The 24,394-nt window shown below is 43.3% G+C and overlaps 2 protein-coding genes across 7 annotated transcripts in view; one reads left to right on the top strand and one right to left on the bottom strand.

The window, feature by feature from the left end:
• LOC110507355 (cullin-3) overlaps positions 1-6,683 on the top strand; it is a 32,168-nt gene extending 25,485 nt beyond the window's left edge. For 2 of the 6 annotated variants that reach the window (XM_021587294.2, XM_036964745.1), the window contains exons 17-18: positions 2,600-2,693; positions 4,082-6,683. The gene's annotated coding sequence lies outside the window, so the exon portion shown is untranslated. Of the gene's footprint in view, positions 1-2,599; positions 2,725-4,081 lie in introns of all 6 variants that reach the window. The other 4 variants (XM_036964741.1, XM_036964742.1, XM_036964744.1 and 1 more) reach the window with 3 other exon arrangements.
• Positions 6,684-8,278: 1,595 nt separating this feature from the next.
• Positions 8,279-24,394, bottom strand: part of mmp28 (matrix metallopeptidase 28) — a 31,480-nt gene continuing 15,364 nt past the window's right edge. The window contains exons 4-8 of the mRNA XM_021587290.2: positions 17,865-18,086; positions 17,378-17,623; positions 10,056-10,205; positions 9,532-9,699; positions 8,279-9,327 (exon numbers count right to left, since the gene is read on the bottom strand). Coding sequence (XP_021442965.2) covers positions 8,930-9,327; positions 9,532-9,699; positions 10,056-10,205; positions 17,378-17,623; positions 17,865-18,086 — 1,184 coding nt within the window. The 3' untranslated portion in view covers positions 8,279-8,929. The remainder of the gene's footprint in view (positions 9,328-9,531; positions 9,700-10,055; positions 10,206-17,377; positions 17,624-17,864; positions 18,087-24,394) is intronic.

Here is a 24,394-nt window from a genome sequence, read left to right as displayed (position 1 = left end):
AAGTATGTGGACACCTGCTCGTCGAACATCTCATTCCAAAATCATGGGCATTAATATGGAGTTGGGTCCCCCTTTTGTTGCTATAACAGGCTTTCCACTAGATATTGGAACATTGCTGTGGAGACATGCTTGCATTCAGCCACGAGCATTAGTAAGGTCAGGCACTGATGTTGGGCGAATAGGCCTGGCTCGCAGTTGGCGGTCCAATTAATTCCAAAGGTGTTCAATGGGGTTGAGGTCCGAGCTCTGTGCAGGCCAGTCAAGTTCTTCTACACTGATCTTGACAAACCATTTCTATATGGACCTCGCTTTGTGCACGGGGCATTGTCATGCTGAAACGGCAAAGGGCCTTCCCCAAACTGTTGCCGCAATGTTGGAAGTACAAAATCATCTAGAATGTCATTGTATGCTTAAGATGTCCCTTTTACTGGAACTAATGGGCCTAGCCCGAACCATGAACAACAGCCACAGACCATTATTCCTCCTCCGCCAAACTTTACAGTTGGCACTATGCATTCGAGATAGCGTTCTCCTGGCGTCCGTCAGCGTGCCAGATGGTGAATTGTGATTCATTACTCTAGAGAACGAGTTTCCACTGCTCCAGAGCCCAATAGCGGTGAGCTTTACACCACTCCAGCTGACGCTTGGCATTGCGCATGGTGATTTTAGGATTGTGTGCGGCTGCTTGGCCATGGAAACCCATTTCATGAAGCTCCCGACAAACAGTTATTGTGCTGACGTTGCTTCCAGAGGTAGTTTGGAACTCAGTAGTAAGTGCTGCAACAGAGGATAGACTACTTTTACGTGCTTCAGCCGTGTGTGATGGCTGCATCTCAACTAATCTTTTTTCCAATTTATCCAATTATATTTCCTTTTATTTTTATCATGGACATATTCCCACTAATATTGTATTTAAGCTTTCATAAGTGTGTTTTTCCATTTTTATCAAGCTGTTGGTACTTGCTTTTATTTATGACAAATAATTTGACTGCTGTAGGTTGAGGTTCTTGTTTCCTAATGTAATTCCTTCACAATTTTCTAGCGAATATAGAATACCCATTATGTTAATGTAGTCCCCATGTGTGTTTAACTTAAATGTGTTTGGTTCTGGATTGGAAGGTGTGAAAGAAGCCAATCAATCTTATCGTATCTTATTTCTTCAGTTTATGAGCTCTCACTCCTCATGCCATGAAGTAGAAAATAACGCCCTGCTCGGCCCAACCGAGAATTCTACAGCCTGGGCACGGGATGCCCGTGTGGGGGTTGCGCCCAGTGCACTGCGGCGAGGAGATGCTGCAGGTGACACTACAGCGGCTACGATAACTTTGACGACACGGTGCGGCTATACAAGGCGGTGTTGCAAAGGTCGGCAGAGGAGCAGAAGCCGGGATTCTGTTGGTTCACGCTCTACACGGAGCCTGGGCGGTGTCTGCAGCTGGCTCTCAGACAGCCCTCCCTCCCCAGGGGTCAAGGTGGAGGCCTGCAACTCAGCAGTGCTGCATTTCAGGGTGGAGGAGATGGGTCAGCTTGTGCTCCTGCCCAATCCGTGCACGTTTGGACACACCTACTCATTCAATGGTTTTTCTTTATTTTTTTAAAACTATTTTCTACATTGTAGAATAATTGTGAACACATCAAAATGATGAAATGACACACGGAATCATGTAGTAACCCAAAAAAGTATTAAACAAATCTAAATATATTTGAGATTCTTCAAAGTAGCCTTGATGACAGCTTTGCACACTCTTGGTATTCTCTCAACCAGCTTCATGAGGTAGTCACCTGGAATGCATTTCAATTAACAGGTGTGGAATTTCTTTCCTTAATGCGTTTGAGCCAATCAGTTGTGTTGTGACATGGTAGGGGTGGGTATACAAAATATGGCCCTTTTTGGTAAAATACCAAGTCCATATTATGGAAAGAACAGCTCAAATAAGTGAAGAGAAATGACAGTCCATCATTACTTTAAGACATGAAGGTCAGTTAATCTGGAGAATTTCAAGAACTTTGAAAGGTTCTTCAAGTGCAGTTGCAAAAACAGTCTAGCACTATGATAACTGGCTCTCATGAGGACTGCCACAGGAAAGGAAGACCCAGAGTTACCTCTGTTGCAGAGGATAAGTTCATGAGTTACCTGCCTCAGAAATTGCAGCCCAAACAAATGCTTCAGAGTTCAAGTAACAGACACATCTGTTCAGAGGAGACTGCATGTATCAGGCCAGGCCTTCATGGTTTAATTGCTGCAAAGAAACCACTACTGAAAAGAAACCACTACTGAAGGACTCCAATAAGAAGATTGACTTGGGCCGGGAAACAATGGACGTCAGACTGGTGGAAATCTGTCCTTTGGTCTGATTAGTCCAAATTTGAGATTTTTGGTTCCAACCGCTGTGTCTTTTGTGAGACGCAGAGTAGGTGAGCGGATGATCGCCGCATGTGTGGTTCCCACCGTGAATCATGGAGGTGATGGTGTGGGGGTGCTTTGCTGGTGACACTCAGTGATTTATTTAGAATTCAAGGCACACTTAACAGCATTCTGCTGTGATATGCCATCTTATCTGGTTTGCGCTTAATGGGACTATCATTTGTTTTTCAACAGGACAATGACCCAACAGACCTGCAAGATGTGTAAGGGCAATTTGACCAAGAAGGAGAGTGATGGAGTGCTGCATCAGATGACCTGGCCTCCACAAGTGAGAAAGTTAGACTGAGGTTGACCATGCGGTAGGATTTAACAGTGAGGAGTCAACACAGCAGTTATTTACTTTTGTTGCCCGTAGTGATGCTTTTATTAGCAAATGTGGAGATAATAAGCATGGCAAAAACGTAAAAACTATTATTTACAAAAGAAAGTAACAAACGGGAACATAAACTGACAATAAACCAAATGTAAAAAGTTGAGCTCAAACAACCCAATGCCTGTCCCTTCCCTGACCTAGACAAATTACAAGTCTTAAATACCCTACCTGGGAACCCTCAATATGGACCATACTATTTATTAACTAGTCATCAATTAGCAGATTCAAATACAGGCATGAATCACAAACTGATTTGGGCAATAATCAATATTAATAATAAAAACAAACGGCAAATGCATCCAACAGGTTTGTAGAGTCACAAGCTTGATGTAGTAATTGCATGCTAGGAATATGGGCCCAAATACAAAACATTTGGCTACTTTTTAATACACAGAAGTTAATTTGTCCCAATACATTTGGTTCCCTAAAATGTGGGGACGATGTACAAAAAGTGCTTTAATTTCTAAATGGTTCGCCCGACAAGGATGAAATAACCTGAAATTAAAGCTGACAGTGTGCATCATAGTTATTGTATCATTTTAAAACAACACAAGATGTGTCACTGTCCCAATACTTTTGTAGCTCACTGTATATCACTGCACTGGTTTCCCTTACTCCACTATAAATGCACACGTTCCCACAGAGAACGATGGCATCCAGGCATCCACAGGTTTTATACAGTATCAAACGCACTCATTTACCTTTCCTTCATGACATGTTGGCAAATAAAAGGAAACTACTCCAAGCCAAGGCTGTGTTCAGGAAGGCCAAGCAACAAATGGTTAACATTGAAACCAACTTTCCCCATTGCACCACTGTGTAAATGCATAGTAACTTTGAGAGGCATGAATTGTCCCAATGGGCTCGATATAAGCTAAGATTTTGGTCGTCAATCTTAAAGCTGCAATATGTAACTTTTTGGGCGACCTGATTTAAAGTCACAAAGAAATGTGAGTTATAGATATTTCTTTCGCATTGAAAAGAAGTCTAAAAAGCGGTAGGTCTGTTCTATGTGCGCTATTTCTATGCTTCCTGTGCTTAAGTTTAATTTTTGCCTCTTAATTTCGGTTTTGTACACCTGCTGAAAAATACAATATTTTTCATTATGGAAAATATATATTTCACAGCGGTATAATGACTATACACTATACTGGCTTGTTTCGTCACAGAAATTGAAATTAGGCGCACTATTAGCATTTTAGCACCCAGGAAATGGCAGAGCCATTTCTGCATAGTGCATCATTAATTGGAACTTAGGTTTGTTGTTTTTCCTGTCTCTGTAGGCTCCCTCCATGATCGTTGAACCGTCCATTATTTTCACCTCAAGTCTCCCAGAGAAAGTTAAGACTGTTAGTCTCTCCCCCAGGTGAAAGCCTCAGTGACCCCTGACCTGTGCTTTCCCTCTGACCTGCCCCAGCGTCTCGCCCAGAGGGCTACAGAGGAGCGTTGTCTACACTGCCCCCAGCAGCTCACACCCTGCAGCCAGGTGACCCAGCCGGGGAACTGGCTGCGCACCGACCCAGCCCTGGATAAGCCTGCCTTACCTGGGGGTCTGCGGTGTGACATGGGCTCAGACAGCCACTGCAGCACCCCTCCAGGCAGCTCCTGCTACTCGTCCCAGTGCAGCAGCCCCGCAACGCTATCCGTCAACCACCCCCACGACTCCTTCCCTCTCTCATGATCCACCTCCCAAGCGCGGCCCTCCCTGTCAACCTCCCACCTGCTGCTGGAGGAGGAAGAGCCTGTGGGAGGCGGAGCACGAGAGGCTAGCCGCTGTGGGGGCCTCTGCCCCGGTGAGCCTAGCGAGGGAGCGGAGTGCCTGTCTACTGGATGCTTGCACCCCCCACAGGACTTGGGTTGGGTGGGTTGTGAGCAGCCCTACCAATAAATGAAACAATGTTACGCCCAGGGATTTCAGATACACAATTATTGTCTAACTAGGCAACTATGTATTTTATTACCAGTGGAAGTAGAAATGCATACAAATGTGCCGCAAGTGGGTAGGTAGATAAGTGTGTGTGGTTGGTTAGTTCATGTGGTTGTCTGTGCACTATGAAAGCTGATCTGTGTGGTAGCATATCACTGAGTGACCTTAGTCCTTACCCCAAGAAAGCACTGTTTATCAGGTCTGACTCCTGGGTCAGAAGTTAGAATTGTACAGTCATTAGCCTATTTTTCTAGGATTAACACATTGTATTTCAACAGTATCTTCTAATACTATAACGAAACCATAGGTTGTGTTGAGTAGACCTTGCCAAACCACTGTGTTGAAAGGTGATAATTCATTTATTTTCTGGAAACTTTTTCGTAAAGCCGTTAGTTTCGGGGACTGTGGTTAGGATACATATTTGGTAATCTGTGTTCAAATATGGCTTGATGACTGGAATACAACAAAGGACTAGCGAGCTAAGAGACTCCTTGTCTGAGATGATACTCTGTTAATAATGTATAAAGTGTGTGCTGACATTACCATGAAAGGCTGTTACATTGCAAGGCTGTCTATAACCTAGGACAAGCCGATGTTTACCAAATTGATCGTCTAGAGGCCGGTTTCTTAGATTAGCCTAAACCTGGACTAAAAAGTGTGTTCAGTGGAGAATCTCCATTGAGAGTGCCATTTAGTCCAGGACTAAGTGTAATCTGTGTCTGGGAAACTGTCCCTTAATTTAAAAATGTGAGTTGTGAAATAGGACTGTTTTATCATGCATCACTAAAGTAATTCATTGTATTTTGTAAATTACATTTTTGACTTCTGACTAATTTGGGAATAATACTTGTCATTTGTTTCAAATTGTTCTTAACACATATTTTAGTGATTTTTATAAACTGGGTGGTTCATGCCCTGAATGCTGATTGGCTGAACCGTATACCAAGGGGTATGACAAAACATTCATTTTTTTTCTGATCTAATTGTTGGTAATCAGTTTATAATAGCAATAAGGCACCTCTGGGGTTTGTTATATGCTACGGGCTGTGTCCTAGCACTCTGTGTTGTTGTGCCCAAGAACAGCCCTTAGCCTTGGTATATTGGCCATATACCACACCGCCTCGGGTTTTATTGCTTAAATACAACTCCAATAACTTTGTACTGCTGCTTTGGGTACCATCTATTGAGCCCTGTTTATACCTGGTGCTAACATCTGTATGGCTCTTGTCCACATTCTCATTGTGCCCACATTTTCGACTGGTGTAAACTATTAAAATAACTGATCCTGACGAATTGATTGGATGAAAGGTCAGTAATGAGAATATTAATGCTGGTCCAGGTGGGTGGAGTTTGCACTGGGTGAAAAGTGATTTGCATTTGTTTCGAAACTGGACTGTCATAAGCTGGGTTCCCCATTCAAAGCCGATGGTGAAGTTGGCTCAAAAACAAGTGATGCAGGTCTATCAAGTATGTGGAGTAATGATTTAGGGCTGGATTCAATCTGCATTGCAGAAGTATTGCAGAATTTCCATGTTGTAGCTCAATTGAAGTTTAAAGGTGATATTCTTGCGTTTGCGGAGACTGTCGGCTGTCGGCTATGTCGGCTCAATCGGAAATTACCTTTACATTTTAACGCGGCTCTTCCGCGATACCGATTTAATCCACCCCTTTAGAAGTTTTTCCATGCAAGTGTTCGCTCTTGCTAAATCCCAATTCAACTTTATAATCTACTGATAAAAAGAAATGACTAACTCACTGAACACTTTACTTGGCACTGACGGTCACAGGTTCTAATCTTGCTGATTTTATATTTTACTGAAGAACTAAACTAGGGGTATTCTTGCTTTAGTATTAGCAACACTGATGGCAAACATTCCATTTGGATTATGTCAGTTTCAGTAGACAGTGTCTTTTAAAATGTAGAGTAATGTTTAAGTCTGCAAATAAATAATTTACCACTGGAAGGCAGCATTGTTCCAGAGAAGTTCTGTATCTCACATGATTTTATACAAATAATTCAAAAGTGAATTACACATGGTTGGTCTTGATGAATATCTGAAATGTACAAGTGTAATACCAAAGCATAAACATTGAAGAAATCTTAAGTGTAATATACAAAATCATTTTCTATGGAGTTGATTTACCACTGTGTACAGTGGTACGGAAAGTATTCAGACCCCTTGACATTTTCCAAATTTTGTTACTCCAGCCTTGTTCTAAAATGGATTAAATAAAAAATCCTCAATCTACACACAATACCACATAATGACAAAGCAAAAACAGGGTTTTTAGAAATGTTTGCACAGGACCCCCTAAGTACTCAGACCCTTTTGCAATAATACTCAATTGAGCTCCGGTGCATTCTGTTTCCATTGATCATCCTTGAGATGTTTCTAGAATGTGATCAATTCAATTGATTGAACATGATTTAGAAAGGCACACACCTGACTATATAAAAGGTCCCACCGTTGACAGTGCATGTCAGAGCAAAAACTAAGCCATGAGGTCAAAGGAATTGTCCATAGAGCTCTGAGACAGGATTGTGTCGAGACACAGATCCGAGGAAGGGTGCCAAGACATTTCTGCAGCAATGAAGGTGCCCAAGAACACAGTGGCCTCCGTTCTTAAATGGAAGAAGTTTGGAACCACCAATACTCTAGGAAGAGCTGGTCCCCCGGCCAAACTACGCAATCGGGGGAGAAGGGACGACCAAGAACCCGATGGTCACTTTGACAAAGCTCCAGAATTTCTCTGTGGAGATGGCAGAACCTTCCAGAAGGACTGCCATCTCTGCAGCACTCCACCAAATCAGGCCTTTATGGTAGTGGCCAGACGGAAGACACTCAGTAAAAGGCACATGAGTTTGCCAAAAGGCACCTAAAAGGACTCTCAGACCATGATGAGAAACAAGATTCTCTGGTCTGGTGAAACCTTTTGCCTGAATATCATACGTCACGTCTGGAGGAAACCTGGCGCTATCCCTACTGTGAAGCATGGTGGTGGTAGCATCATGCTGTGGGGATGTTTTTCAGCGGCAGGTCCTGGGAGACGGGATCAAGGGAAAGATGAACAGAGTAAATACGCAGAGATTTTTGATTAAAAGTTGCTCCATAGCGCTCAGGACCTCAGACTGGGGCGACGGTTCTTCCAACCTTCCAACAGGACAATGACCCTAAGCACACAGCCAAGACAACGCAGGAGTGGCTTCTGGACAAGTCTCAATGTTCTTGAGTGGCCCAGCCAGAGCCCAGAGTTAAACTGGATCGAACATCTCTGGAGAGACCAGAAAATAGCTGTGCAGCGACACTCCCCATCCAACCTGACTGAGCTTGAGAGGATCTGCAGAGAAGAATGGAGGAAACTCCCCAAATACAGGTGAGCCAAGCTTGTAGCGTCATAACCAAGAAGACTCAAGGCTGTAATTGCTGCCAAATGTGCTTCAACAAAGTACTAAGTAAAGGATCTGAATACTTATGTAAATGTTCTGTTTTTTTGTTTTTAATACAGTTACTGAATTTTCTAAAAAGCTGTTTTTGCTTTGTCATTATGGGGTTTTGTTTTAAGATTGATCAGGGTGGAAAAAAACATTTGAATACATTTTTTAAAATAAGGCTGTAACGTAACAAAATGTGGAAAAAATTCAAGGCGTCTGAATACTCTCCAAATGCACTGTATTTGTCACCAGGGCAGGGATTCAATCCGAGTCACATTGTAGAGTGCTTGACTTTAAAGGTAATTTCCTAATGAGATGATATCTGCAGAGTTTACTGTGAATGCGATCTTCACGAATGTCGGGAACATTGCCTTTTGAAAGGTGAATGGTCAGCAGTGCTCTACAGTGTGCCTGGCCCAACCCAGGTTTAATATGCTCAACATTGCTCATTACTAATGTCAATTTTATTGTGTCATGAATCTTACCAAAATGTCAAGTTCGATGGCACTGATGACAGTGTTTCAGGCCAACGACCCCGGCCGGCTCCAACCAAGTCTTCCATATTTAGATTGCACAGACATAATGGCCTTTTATATGTTTTGGCAGTTTGGGTACCAGTCTGTTTCCACTCCTTGTCATGCTAAACTGTTTGGCATATGATACAGAGTATAAGGACTGGAATATTATCAGAAACAGACTTGTACCCAGGCTATTGTTTCAGGCTTTTGGCCTCATATCAACTTTGATATGAGAACTGTAGCTCCACGTTTGTCACAGGATGTCATTGCCCTGGTGAGTCCTGCCCCTGCAGCCTATCCAATCCAGGTCCTGAGCCCACTGGCCTTCTCTGGTCATGCGCACCTTCACCGGGTCAAACCTCCAGTACTGCTGCTCCCTAAAGAGATAGAGGCGCCCGTCGGGGCGGGTCAGCGCACCGTTGGTTCCCTGGGGCACCCCAGTCCAGTCGGCCAGCCGGCGCGGGTAGTAGGGCTCGGACCTCAGTGTGTGCAGGTTGAGCACGGAGTAGCGGGGGCCCTTAAAGAGGACCATGTGTCCCAGGGGGGCGTAGTAGAAGGCACAGTCTGGGTGGCAGGGGAGGCCGGCCTGGCTGCTCCTCCTGGGGAAGCCAGGGTCCAGGGCACTGCCCGAGTAACGCCATATACGCTTACCTGCAGAGGGAGGGTAGGGAGAGAAAATTCAGCGCAATCAACACTACTTCCTCACTGAGGAACTTTATCCTGATTGTGCTTTAGCCAGGTCCTCTGCTGTGTTATTTCATTGTCATCCAACCATGTTGGCTTAAGCACAATTATCTGGGACCAGGTCACTTAAATCATTCACTGACTAAAGTGAATTTAAGGAGATGACTTTACCTTTGAAGAAGTACCACTTGCTGTCCAGTGGGGAAAAGGCCGCGGCCTCGATGGCCAGTGGGAGGTGGCGCCAGCGCTGCTGGAGAGGGAGAGGTGCGCTCACGTTCCCCTGAGCTGACACCATCCAGTACACACTGCCCCGGAACACCAGCACTGTGTGGTTCTGGTCTGAACACACAAAGACAGACAAGAATACATGAAAATACTATATTTAAGCAATAAGGCACGGGGGGGTGTGGTATATGGCCAATATACCATGGCTAAGGGCTGTTCTTCTGCAAGACGCAACTCGGAGTGCCCGGATACAGCCCTTAGCCGTGGTATATTGGCCATATACCACAAACCCCTGAGATGCCTTATTGCTATTATAAACTGGTTACCAATGTAAATAGAGCAGTAAAAATACATTTTTTTTTGTCAGCCAATCAGCTTTCAGGGCTCAAACCACCCAGTTTATAATATCCCAATGAATAACTTGTGTTTGGGGGGGATTTCAAATGATTGTGAGCACAGTTGTGCCCTACCCATAGTGATGGCATCAAAGACTCCCTGGCAGTAGAGGGGCTGGGTAATTTCAGGATGTCCCTCGGGCTCCTCAGCCAGCTCCCACTCCTGCAGGGCTGAGCTGAATGCCTGGCCTGTTAACCTCATAGGCAGACCCCCCAGAGGCTTTCCTGGGGAGGACAGAGAGAGGGAGACCATCAGTAGCCAACTCATCTGACCAATGGAGGGGTTGGAATGACAACTGTAGTCAGAAGGGGGGGCTGGGTGGGAGGTTGGGGTTTGAGGCCCACTTTGTTTTTCTTTTCCTGTACATACTGAATGTATTATTACTTAAACTCTGTAGTATGATCAATACTTTGTAGTTATGTACCTTTTTTAATGTTTTATTTTCTTCTGAGTGGCAGCCCACAGGTACAAAAATAGTATGTGTGACATAATGAATATAAAATGTGATATGAACGGAATATGAAAGTATATTCATTTAAATATTGTAACCGTTATCCCCCAACGAAAAAAATACTGTGTTTGCTGAAGCACATACAGATCCAGGATCAGGCAAGATAAGAGAATGGGAGAGTAGATTGTATACAGACACAAGTTCCAGTAGTTTAAGTGATGGGGTGATAAGCGATGGGCACTATGATGTTGATGTATGAGCGTTCCATTGCGTCCGAGAGAATGTTTAGTCAGCCATCTAAACTAAACTCTTACAAGTGTTACTTCCACAATCTATCAGGTACATGTCCACTGATGATGAACTACCATGTGAATAAAAATGAATGTTAAGACAAATATTGGCTTACAGATAAATTTACTGCTCCAATGGGACAAATGCTGGTTGATACATGATAGAGGAAGTCTGCATGCCAATGTCATTTTTTTCCTTAAAAGAATATGAGAAATACAAACCAAAAACAAATTACAGTATTTTCTCAAAATAGACATCATGGGAAAAAACAACCCTCCCAAGTGGAAACAAACAGAACAATATTCTCAAATAGTAAATTATATAAACAGTAAAGCTGTCTTTCCCAGGAAACTGTTGAGTTGCTGTGTACTGGACAAAGGGTTGCAAAGTTACTGGAATCTTCAGTAATTAAAATCATGACTTTAATGTATACTTGAATAATAAAATGTAGATAGTATTAATTTGTTATATCTGTGTCCATATTGTCCATGAGCTTCTAGTAGATAGACCATATGGTTCAAGAGAAAATAGCCTCATTAATGAAAAAAGCATCTAATCAACAACGGCATTATTTTCAATTAGCTCTGCAACTCTTCCAATAATTACGTTTTTCACAACTGCCACCAGTTTGACACCAAAACATTGACAACAAATACATATTAACATAGTAAAATAAATACAAGTGTAAAACATTTTACAAAGGATATTTCATGCTGAAACCCTCATATAAAACACCAATGGTACACTAAGTTGATGGTTTATATTTAGGATAATCTTTTACAGTTTTGCATTCTATTTTTTATTTTAAAATCTTACTTAATTATTTTATATATTTTACATGTGGTAAGACCCGAGAGGGCCGGAGATGATTACAGACACCTGTGATAATCTGAAGTATCCAAAGGGGCCACTAAATAGATGTCTTTACATAAGATACGAACATTCCGGTCATTTACTGGTATAAGTCAAGAATGTCATTCTCGTTGAAAAGAATGAAGAAAGACAAGTGACTACTGCAAACGGATGTAAAATGAAACACAAAGCAGCATCCTATGATAAGGCTCTGGACATCACACACCCATTTTGTTTGCAACTGGCTGAGCAGACATTTGTCTTCGCAGTGATGATATCAGCATCCCTAAGGAGAGGAGGAAAATCTGAAAAGAATGCAACCTGGCAGGAAGAATAAAACTGAGATTCTTTGCTGAGAGCAGTGCTACTGTGTGTAATCTAAACATACTGTGTACTTGGGTCAGTCTCTACACAGACCATTTAAAATATATAACAATTACTAGATTACAGACTTGTGTGGCCCATTCTCCTGCAAAATGTCATACACTGTGACGTGACATTATCACTAAGACAAAGGTTCCGTCCCAAATGGCACCCTATTCCCTATATAGTGCACTACTTTTGACCAGATGTGAGTCCCTATGGGCACTGGTCAAAAGTAATGCACTAAGAAAAAATATGGTTTCTGAAGCAGATGCCACGGCCGTACACCCCGACCAGAATGGTTAGAAATATGTAGGAAGGTTCTTGGTCAGATTCAGTACAGTGAAGTTATTCAGGTCAGACAGACATCTGGTTCCCATCATCACATGGTGCTAACACACACGTATTCTGCCCACAGGGCACTGCATACCTTAATATCTCAGAAGGAAAAACTGTTTAATGTTTTCATCCCATTGTTCTGTATTGAGGAACCCAGTACCACAATTAGAGGTGATAATGCTTAGAGACTTGATATAAAGGGGAGCAGATCTGTATCAATATATGAAATATGCCAAATGTTTTGAAAAAACAATTGTTTACAAATAGGTGGAGTTGATTCTCCTCCAGAAACCAAACAGAAAAACATCTAGAATTGGCATGCCTACAAGACTACATTTTGTTGGATCCAGGTAGGACCGCTCAATAGCCACGGAGACATTCCTGGATAAATGCCTGCAGGAGGATGGATGGGACTCATCATACAACAGCAGCATCAACCTGTGGAAACCTGTCTTACACATGCCAGGAAGGGAGCGAAAACCTCCACGGCAAACAGCTACTCCATTTGTTCTACATAAAAACATGTAGGCTATGCATGCAGAGTAGGGTTGATTATTTCCCCGGTATTTTACAAATGTTCCATCCCCAGAATAAATCGCTTTTCTACTGGGTAACCCAGTATTTCCCACTAAAACCGGAAGTGTCATTCAAACGCATTATAAAGCATAAGTAGGCCTATGTCTGGATTTGATTAGAGCTTTGATCGAATATTCAAGCCTGAGGCTACCTGAGCCTGAACCATACATTACATACATTTTATGAGTCCAACATTGAAGACATTCATCGAGCCCAAGCCCCAAAAAGCCCAAATGATTGTTATCCAATATATATGATATAGGCTACTGCACATTATGCACAACAAAAGCCCATAAATGTAGCTAGTTATATGCACTCTTGGGTAAATAAATGAAACAAGCTAATATTTTTGAGTGTGAACTGTATTACTACTGTACTGCATTGTCTTACACTGTGTGATCTGGACCGGAGTTCCGCACCTCGTTCAAACCATGATAAAGCAGGGAGAAAACGTGATTCTGGCGCAGCACATGCAGCCTATAAAGTTACAAGTATAGGCTAGCGAATTAGATCTTCATTTTGAAATGGAATAGGGCCTATTTGCATAATTAGTAAGCTGACGCATATATAAGCATACCTTTCATAATATTTCCCCTATTATTTTTAGCCTACCTCCTCTTTCTCTGTTGTTGCTCCATCCTTTCCTCACTGTCAGCACCTTTGCCAGCGATTACAGCCTCGAGTCTCTTGGGTATGACGCTACAAGCTTGGCACACCTGTATTTGGGGAGTTTCCCCCCCATTCTTTTCTGCAGATCCTCTCAAGCTCTATCAGGTTGGATGGGGAGCGTTGCTGACCAGCTATTTTAAGATCTCTCCAGAGATGTTTGATCGGGTTCAAGTCCGGGCTCTGGCTGGGCCACTCAAGGACATTCAAGAGACTTGTCCCGAAGCCACTCCTGCGTTGTCTTGGCTGTGTGCTTAGGGTCATTGTCCTGTTGGAAGGTGAACCTTCACCCCAGTCTGAGGTCCTGAGCGTTCTGGAGCAGGTTTTCATCAAGGATCTCTCTGTTCTTTGCGCCGTTCATCTTTCCCTCGACCCTGACAAGTCTCCCAGTCACTGCCACTGTAAAACATCCCCACAGCATGATGCTGACACCACCATGCTTCACCATAGGGATGGTGCAAAGTTTCCTCCAGACGTGACACTTGGCATTCAGGCCAAATAGTTCAATCTTGGTTTCATCAGATCAGAGAATCTTGTTTCTCATGGTCTGAGTCCTTTAGATGCCTTTTCCTGAAGAGTGTCTTCCTTCTGGCCACACTTCCATAAAGGCCTGATTTGGTGGAGTGCTGCAGAGATGGTTGTCCTTCCGGAAGGTTCTCCCATCTCCACTGAGGAACTCTGGAGCTCTGTCAGAGTGACTATTGGGTACTTGGTCACCTCCCTGACCAAGGCCCTTCTCCCCCAATTGATCAGTTTGACCAGGCGGCCAGCTCTAGGAAGAGTCTTGGTAGTTCCAATCTTCTTCCATTTAAGAATGATGGAGGCCACTGTGTTCTAAGGGACCTATAATGCTGCAGAAATGTTTTGGTACCCTTCCCCAGATCTGTGCCTCAACACAATCCTGTCTCTGAGCTCTACGGACAATTTCTTCGACCTCATGGCATGGATTTTTGCTCTGACCTGCAATGTGAACTGTGGGACCTTATATAGACAGGTGTGTGCATTTCCAAATCATGGCCAATCAATTCAATTTACCACAGGTGGATTCCAATCAAGTTCTTGAAACATCTGAAGGATGATCAATGGAAACAGGAGGCACCTGAGCTCAATTTCAAGTCTCATAGCAAAGGGTCTGAATACTTATGTGAATAAGGTATTTCTGTTTTTTATTTTTAATACATTTGCTAACATTTCTAAAAACCTGTTTTTGCTTTGCCATTATGGGGTATTGTGGGTAGATTGATGAGGACAGTTTTTAAATGTAATCCATTTTAGAATATGCCTGTAAAAAAGTCAAGGGGTCGGAATACTTTCCGAATGCACTGTATATATAGGGCTATATATAATAGGGCTATATATATATCAATCTAGAACAGGATTATCTACAGTATTTTGGATGCAATTTTAATGGAGTTGGAAGAGAGAAAAGAATGAGTGCTTGCGTGTGCACTGACTTAAAGCAGCGATATTTGAGTGATAGGCTGCTTTAAAATTCTGCAGCTGCATAAAAAAAAGACATCTTTACAATTAAAAAATAAGATGACCTCCGAAGGCCAGACGGAGATGGGTAAATTAGACCAGATGGAGATCGGTAAATTAGACCAGATGGAGATGGGTAAATTAGACCAGATGGAGGTAGGTAAATTAGACCAGATGGAGAAGGGTAAATTAGACCAGAAGGAGAAGGGTAAATTAGACCAGATGGAGAAGGGTAAATTAGACCAGATGGAAATGGGTAAATTAGACCAGATGGAAATGGGTGAATTAGACCAGATGGAGATGGGTAAATTAGACCAGATGGAGTGGGGTAAATTAGACCAGATGGAGATGGGTAAATTAGACCAGATGGAGATGGGTAAATTAGACCAGATGGAGATGGGTAAATTAGACCAGATGGAGATGGGTATATTAGACCAGATGGAGATGGGTATATTAGACCAGATGGAGATGGGTAAATTTGACCAGATGGAGGTGAGTAAATTAGACCAGATGGAGAAGGGTAAATTAGACCAGATGGAGAAGGGTAAATTAGACCAGATGGAAATGGGTAAATTAGACCAGATGGAGAAGGGTAAATTAGACCAGATGGAGATGGGTAAATTAGACCAGATGGAGTGGGGTAAATTAAACCAGATGGAGATGGGTAAATTAGACCAGATGGAGATGGGTAAATTAGACCAGATGGAGATGGGTAAATTAGACCAGATGGAGGAGGGTAAATTAGACCAGATGGAGATGGGTAAATTAGACCAGATGGATGTGGGTAAATTAGACCAGATGGAGGTGGGTAAATTAGACGCACATTCGGTCTTTATATTACTGTAGCATAGACTATTCTGCAGCAAATGTAGGCCTACCTGTCACAAGAAAAAAAAGTTACCATGATGAGATGATAGGTCTGCATGCATTGTGAACTGCGCTCCATACTGAGCGTTGATGATTCATCATGCAGAGGCCATAAGAGAAGCCAGATTTAGACAAAGCATATAATTTAACAGTTCCATTTCACGCCACGCTGTTCATATAAATAATTTCTAATATGTATAGGTTTCTCGCAGTTATTTATCACAAGAAAAAGGAGTGGTTTTGGGCGGTAAAATCTTGGTAACCGAGTTCCCGCCATTCAACCCTATTTCAGAGCCCAGTTCGCCATAACAGGAGCTCTGTTCTCCAGTAACACTAACACTGGGACATCTACCCTCGTGACAGCACTGTCAGGGAAACAGTGTGTGTGTAGGTATAATAATGTCTTAAGTGCAGTTGAGAGAGAAGATATACTGTATACTGAACAAAAATATAGACGCAACATGCAAAAATTTCAATTTGAGTTACAGTTCATGTGAGGAAATCAGTCAGTTGAAATAAATTCATTAGGCCCTAATCTATGGTTTTGACATGACTGGGAATACAGATATGCATCTGTTGGTCACAGATACCTTTTAAAAAAGATCTCGTCACTGTATTTTTGTGCAATCAAATTTCCATCGTTAAAATACAATTGTGTTTGTTGTCTGTAGCTTATGCCTGCCCATATCATAACCCCACCACCACCATGGGGCACTCTGTTCACAACGTTGACATTAGTAAACCACTTGCCCACACGACACCATACACGTGGTCTGCAGCTGTGAGGCCGGTTGGATGTACAGACAAATTCTCTAAAACGATGTTGGAGGTGGCTTATGGTAGATAAAATGAACATTCAATTCTCTGGCAAAAGCTCTGGTGGACATTCCTTCAGTCAGCATGCCAACTGCACGCTCCCTAAACTTGAGACATCTGTGGCATTGTGTTACTGTATTTGACAAAACTGCACATTTTCGAGTGGCCTTTTAGTGTCACCAGCACAAGGTGCACCTGTGTAATGATCATGCTGTTTAATCAGCTTCTTGATATGCCAGACCTGTCAGGTGGATGGATTATTTTGGCAAATGAGAAATGCTCACTAACAGGAATGTGAAAAATGTGTGCAAAAAAATTGAGAAATATGCTTTTTGTGCATATGAAAAAATTCTGTAACCTTTTATTTCTGCTAATGAAACATGGGACCAACACTTTACATGTTGCGTTTATATTTTTGTTCAGTATAGTATACAATGAGGAAATTGAGTGATGTCAGTTTGTCTCCCTCTCTTTCTAGGGAGCATTTGGACAGTTCCGCTTGTTTAATGATGCAATTCCTTTCAACACTTTTTGCTTATAAATCTGACTGAGATGGCTGTATCTTGATTCATTGCCGACGCCCCATTTAACCTTACATACAGACAGATGGTTTAATTTACAGACATGCCTTGTAGTGTATACAGCATATGACATTATTGGTTTTAACCTGAATGGAGGACATCATAAACAATTTACCATAGAGCTGCTGCACTGCAGCGATGTCATCCCAGCTGAGGACCAGAGCGCGGCCTAGCTTCCTGTAGTAGGGGGACATGAGGGAGTGGCGCACCGGTGAGTGTTCCAGCCCCAGTGTGTGGCCTATCTCGTGGGCTGTCACCATGAACAGGTTGTGGCCCTTGTGTCCGTACAGCGTCCATCTCTCTGCCATGTCGAAGTGGGCCTCCCCCCGGCAAGGGAAGAAGGCATGTGCTAGAGCTCCGCCTATAGGACAGGCGAGAAGAAGGAGTGTGAGAGGTTTGGACAGGACAGGAACGCCATTGGCCCCTCTCTGGTGTCTGGTGCTCTTTCTTTACTTTAAAAGAATAGTAGGGCAAGTTTATACAGACCATGTGACCTGAAAACGAGCTATGAATTACAGCTCAGGGTCAGGTTACATTGTCAGGGAAAAAGCTCCAGGCCCCATGGTAATATCCAGTAGGGTGAAGATGATGTGGGGCCTGACCTGGGCCATCAAAGGCGTTGCTGGCCCCGTCATTGTGCTCGCCCTCATAGAACGCCAGGCGGATATCCGTGGGGCCCTCTGGGACCTCCTGGAAGGCCAGGCCTGACACGTTGCTCCACAGCTGAAAGGCGGCACGCACTGCAAGCCGCACGGGGCCTGGCGCAAGGTGACGAGGCCAGTTCACTATCCTGTAGGTCAGGTGACGCTTGTACCATTTCTCACCTGCAGGGGCAGAGATGACACAGAGAACCATTTTCCCACCAAGTAAGTTTAATGTGATATGACAGTGTTGGTATTTCAACATTTGCAGTAAAATCACATACATTGCAATGTCCTTAAGAGTCAATCTAAGTAACATAATAAAAAAAATCCCCATCAACATACATCAGTTTAAGCCAGTTGAAGCTTTTTGCATGGGCTGCGTCTCAATCTGCCGCATCCGCCTATGTCGCCTTTCCGCATCTGCGCTACAGTGGTGTTTGTCAGACCATGAGACATACGGAAAATCAGTCTTCCTGCTCCACTCCTGCTCTGTCTTGCCTGTGTACTTAGGGTCGTTGTCCTGTTGAAAGGTGAACCTTCACCCAAGTTGGGGGTCCTGAGCGCTCTGGAGCAGGTTTTCATCAAGGATCTCTCTGTACTTTTCTCTGTTCATCTTTCCCTCGATCCTGACTAGTCTCCCTGTCCCTGGCGCTGAAAAGAAATCCCCACAGTATGATTCTGCCACCACCATGCTTCACCTTAGGGATGGTGTCAGGTTTCCTCCAGACGTGACGCTTGACATTCAGGCCAACTCCAAGCGGACTGTCATGTGCCTTTTAATGAGGAGTGGCTTCTGTCTCGCCACTCTACCATAAAGGCCTGATTGGTGGAGTGCTGCAGAGATGGGAGAACCTTCCATAAGGACAACCATCTCCACAGAGGAACTCTGGAGCTCTGTCAGAGTGACCATCGGGAGTGACCATCGACCACCTCCCCCAATTTCTCAGTTTGGCCGGGCAGACAGCTCCAGGAAGAGTTTGGTGGTTTCAAACTTCTTCCATTTAAGAATGGAGGCCACTGTGTTTTAGGGGACCTTCAATGCTGCAGACATTTTTAGGTACCCTTCCCCAGATCTGTGCCTCGACACAATCCTGTGTCAGAGCTCTACAGACAATTCCTTCAACTTAATGGCTTGTTTTTTTTTTACCAAAGGTAGACTCCAATCAAGTTGTAGAAACATCTCAAGGATGATCAATGGAAACAGGATGCACCGGAGCTCAATTTCACATCTCACAGCAAAGGGTCTGAATACTTATGGAAATAAGATATTGTTTATTTTATTTTATACATTTGCAAAAAAATTGCCTCGTCATTATGGGGGCATTGTGTGTAGATTGATGAGGGGAAAAATGTATTGAATACATTTTAGAATAAGAGGGCTCCTGAGTGGCACAGTGGTCTACGACACTGTATCTCAATGCAAGAGGCATCACTGCAGTATCTGGTTCAAATCCAGGCTGCATCACATCCATCTGTGATTGGGAGTCCCATAGAGTGGAACACAATTGGCCCAGCGTTGCCGGGGTAGGGTGTCATTGTAAATAAGAATTTGTTCTTAACTGACATGCCTAGTTTTTAAAAAAAGGCTATAATGTGGAAAAAGTCAAGGCACCAGTCAAAAGTTTGGACACACCTAGACATTCAAGGGTTTTTCCTTTATTTTCTACATTTTAGAATAATAGTGAAGCTATCAACATTATGGAATAATGTAGTAACCAAAAAAGTGTTAAGGAAATATCTTTTATATTGTAGGGTACTGTATGTCCCAGTCAAGGGTTATTTGTTGGGGGGTAAAACTCAATGCTTTTTTTCTTTACAAGACTGTAATCGCCTCGTGTATACACGAGATTGCACAATCTAGAAATCACTAGAGCAAACAACCACACACAGCATGCAAAGCATACAACAACGAGAGGAAAACGTCTTAGCAGGAAACAACCATTACCCAGAGCTTAGTGGAACCGGCTGGAGGCTGGACCTTAACCGTAACAGACTGGCTGTATCAGCCAGAGATTTTTTTAATATTTTTTTTATTGTATTTCACCTTTATTTAACCAGGTAGGCTAGTTGAGAACAAGTTCTCATTTACAACTGCGACCTGGCCAAGATAAAGCAAAGCAGTTCGACACATACAACAACACAGTTACACATGGAGTAAAACAAACATACAGTCAATAATACATTACAAAAATCTATATACAGCATGTGCAAATGAGGTAGGATAAAGAGAGGTAAAGCAATAAATAGGCCATGGTGGTGAAGTAATTACAATATAGCAATTAAACACTGGAATGGTAGAATGTGCAGAAGATGAATGTGCAAGTAGAGATACTGGGGTGCAAAGGAGCAAGATAAATAAATACAGTATGGGGATGAGGTAGATTGGGCTATTTACAGATGAGCTATGTACAGGTGCAGTGATTTGTGAGCTGCTCTGACAGCTGGTGCTTAAAGCTAGTGAGGGAGGTAAGAGTCCCCAGCTTTAGTGATTTTTGCAGTTCGTTCCAGTCATTGGCAGCAGAGAACTGAAAGGAGAGGCAGCCAAAGGAAGGATTCTAGGATTACTTCTGTCATATGATATGACACCACATTGCCCATATAGTGCACTGCTATCAACCAGAGCCACCTTAATCCATAATGCACTACTTTTGAACAAAGCCACCCTATTCTCCGTAAAGTGCACTACTTTTGCAGCCTCGCAAGCCAACTGATCTCATGAGCTTACATGAGTGTTCAGTGTTTCCCCTATATGCACTATAGTGCACCGCCGTTTAAGTGTAGCCACCAAATATTTTATTAAAAAAAAACTTAAACGCCTAAAACCCGTTTGAAGAAATCACAATGGAGCAATATATTTTTTAAGTAAGATCATCTTTGAGAACTAACAATCACCCCCCCCCAAAAAATCTAGCAAGTCAGGGAGAATCCAAAATTCCAAAAATGTCATGGCATGGGGCCCCAATTAATTGTGTTATGTTTGAGTCACTCAGATAGCATAAAAACAAGGTATAAGTCACGGCAAAATGTGTATAATTAATTAGCTTAGAAACAGGCATTTTAGAATTGTAGGGAACTAGATTTAAAATGTTCTCTCTGCCCCATGGCAAAATGTGTAGAATGTCAGGAAATTAGCTCTAAAACAGCGGCCAAGAGGGCCTCTAAAACTACCATGTAATGTCATGGGGCCCCCATTGATTTTGTTTTGTTTGGGTCACTCAGATGGCTTATGCCTTGCTCTTATGCTATGGCAAAATGTATATAATTGAAGGACATTAACTTTTAAAACTGAAAATGGTCTCTCAGCCACATGGCAAAATTTCTAGAATTGTAGAAAATGAGCTTTGAAACTGCTACATTTGGTTTCTGCTGCCAAGAGGACCTCTAAAACCGCACCATTGGCAACGCCCACTACCGTTTCTTTTAAAGTGATTATTATTGAACAATTGTATTTTTTTCCTTTGGTAATCAAAGGGATCTACATCCATACCTACAGCCTGTCATGGATAGAAGCTTAAGTTGTGGATGCCCATGTGCAGACGAGAGCGGGCCTGTGGCGAACTCTACTGAGGCCTTCCTGGTGAAGATGCAAAAGCTCCGCTGAGAGTTTGGTGAGTTGCAGCCTGTCCTGGACTAAAGTAGCAATGCTATGGACGTTTCACCACAGCAGGGGTTTGATGGCACAAGCAGGGAGCCCAGCCAATAGCGAGTTGCAGTAGTCAAAACTGGAGAGGACAAATCCCTAGATTAGGACCGTCGCTGCTTCTTGTGTAAGGTAGGGTCATGCTCTACTGATGTTGTAGAGTATAAACCTCCAGGAGCGGGTCACAGCTTTGATGTTTGCAGAGAACGACAGGGTGTGTCCAGGGTCACGCCATTGTTCTTTACACTCTGGGTGGGTGACACTGTGGAGTTGTCAACCGTGATGGAGAGGTCTTTAAGTGGGCAGGCCTTTCCATCTTGTCGAGGTTGAGGTGGTGGGCCGACATCCAAGTTGAGATATCTCCCGGGCACGTAGAGATGTGTGTCAGCACTGGGTGTCAGAAGGGGCGGAAGGAGAAAAATAATTGGGTGTCATCAGCATAGCAATAATAGGAGAGACCATGTGACGGAGTCGAGTGACTTGGTGTGTAGAGAGAAGAGGGCCTAGAACCGAGCCCTGGGGGACACCAGTAGTAAGAGTACATGGTGCGGACACAGATCCTGCCAGGTAGGATACAATCCAAGAATTTGCATAGCCTGAGACGCCCAGCCCTGAGAGACTGAAGAGGACATGATGGTTCATGGTGGATAGATCTAGGAAGATGAGAACAGAGGAGAGAGAGTCAGCTTTGGCAGTGAAGAGCGCCTCTGACGCAGAAGAGCAGTCTCCGTTGAGTGACTCGTCTTGAACACTGACTGGGGACCGTTCTGAGACCATTCTGAGAGAGATAACGAGAAAGTTGATCAGAGACAGCATGCTCAAGTGTTTTGGAAAGAAAAGAAGAAAGGGATACAGGCCTGTAGTTTGACATCAGATGAGTCGAGTTTTGGTTACTTGAGGAGGGGAGCAACCTGGGACATTTTGAAGCCAGTGGCCAGAGATGAGTTGATGAGGGAAGTGAGAAGGTCTCCAGAGATGGTCTGGAGAAGGGAGGGGATGGGGTCGAGCGGGCAGGTTGTCATGCGGCTAGACCTCACTAGTTGCAGGATGTCATATGGCGAGAGAGAGGGGGGAAAGTGGTCAAGTCGTAGTGAGTGAGACCAGTGAACTCAGCAGGTAGCACTTAAAGTAGATGGCCCTAGCTAGCAAAAAGACAGTACTAGACCACAACAGATAAAGACAAAAATATATACTTATCACTCCTGGAGATATCAGGAGTCCTCTAGCTGTAGATTGAAGCCCAGTGGACACTTCACCACAGATATGGACATGGCCCCTCTCCCCTGAGCCTTCCTAACACAGATGCAGATGCTCCACCAAGAGGTTGTGGAGCTTAGTGCTTCTATCAGCCAAGTTCTGGATGAACCCGAGACAACCTCCTTGGACACACCGACACCACCTCTTCCTAAAGCCGCTTGGGCCTCCAAGGGTGAGCCTCAGAAGGCCCTGGGCCGGTCGTCCATCTCCAATATTGTGGGCAAGTCATGGCTGTTCTCCATCTACCCTCACGGTGACCTAATTGGCCAACCAGTTCCTGAGGAGAAGCCTGTGGTAATGGCTGACAAGGCTTACTCAACACCCAAGAAGGTGTCTTTCTGGAGGACGATGACATGTTGTTTTGGGAAGAAGGAGACGACTGGATCCACTAAGAAACATCAAGGTCAAGAAGAAGACCAAGATGGAAAAGGTAAGATGACCATCAGTCATAAATAAATATAGCCATTTGTCATTATCTGCCAGTGTACCATGACCTCTCCTCTAAAGCCTTATCTCTGTTTTCTGTTTACAGGACACTGCCATGACCAGGGGATATTGGTCCACGTATTTCAACCTCTTAAAACTGCTCACAAAGTAATATGACGAACGGGTGAAGAAGTGAACTAGGATTTTTGTTGACCAGGATAAATATTATTTAACCATTATTTAACCAGGATCAAGGGAGATCTGACAACATTCAGCAGGAAAAACCTGGTTGCCTGATCCAAAGACAAAAATACCCTATCCATAAGGATATCCAGAATGGGTATCCTTATGGATAGGGTGATTAAGGCTAGGGTGATTAATGTTGTTAATTAGGTTTTTAATCAAGTTTTCTAAATGAGCCTCTGCGTGTCTTTCATATAGTGATAGCTTTGGGGATCTGCCATTAGAAAAAAGTCTGAACATCATTCCCATTGTGGTGATCTGATAAAATTATTTTAAAGCTCTTTTTAGACACTATCATTCAGTACCCTATGTTGATATGGGTTGTGAAGTCTTATCAAAGAGAAGATTGTTGATCAAATATTAGACTGCCCACCACCACACTATCGCAAAAGCAGTTTAAACTAAAACAGTGCAAATGCAGGGTCAAGTTAAGTGTATTCAGGCAAATAACCTTGGTGGACTCATCAAGAGGAGATTAAAGACCATTTACATGCAGTTACGTCCACACTGACATTTGCACAGTGGGCAGTGGCCCTTGAGTCATTGTTGATGATTCTAGCACTCATAGACCTCCGCTGAGTAAGAGGGTCCCACTGGAGACCAGCAACGGCAGGAAGTTATACTGAAGACATTCCTTGACTTCCCTTATGGAAGTAATTAGAATTATGGCCTGTAAAGTAGTGTTGGTGGGGGGGGGGAGAGAGAAATCCCCATCTCTCTAGGAAGTAACCAAGATCATCTGATAGCGATGGTTATTGTTAGTAGAAGAGAACAGTGGTGGTAGGAGTTGGGTCTCCAGTGTAGCATCTATTGTACGTTATCATCATAACCTACAGTCATATCATATAATCACATTAATATATGGCTTAAAAGATGTGATACCCATTCACACCTCAAACCAGAGCGAAAGCATGTGGTCAGT

This window comes from Oncorhynchus mykiss, chromosome 27 (genome assembly GCF_013265735.2).
Source record: "Oncorhynchus mykiss isolate Arlee chromosome 27, USDA_OmykA_1.1, whole genome shotgun sequence".
NCBI lineage: Eukaryota > Metazoa > Chordata > Actinopteri > Salmoniformes > Salmonidae > Oncorhynchus > Oncorhynchus mykiss.
Note: the sequence above shows the minus strand (reverse complement) of the source record. Positions and strands in the feature narration are given on the sequence as shown.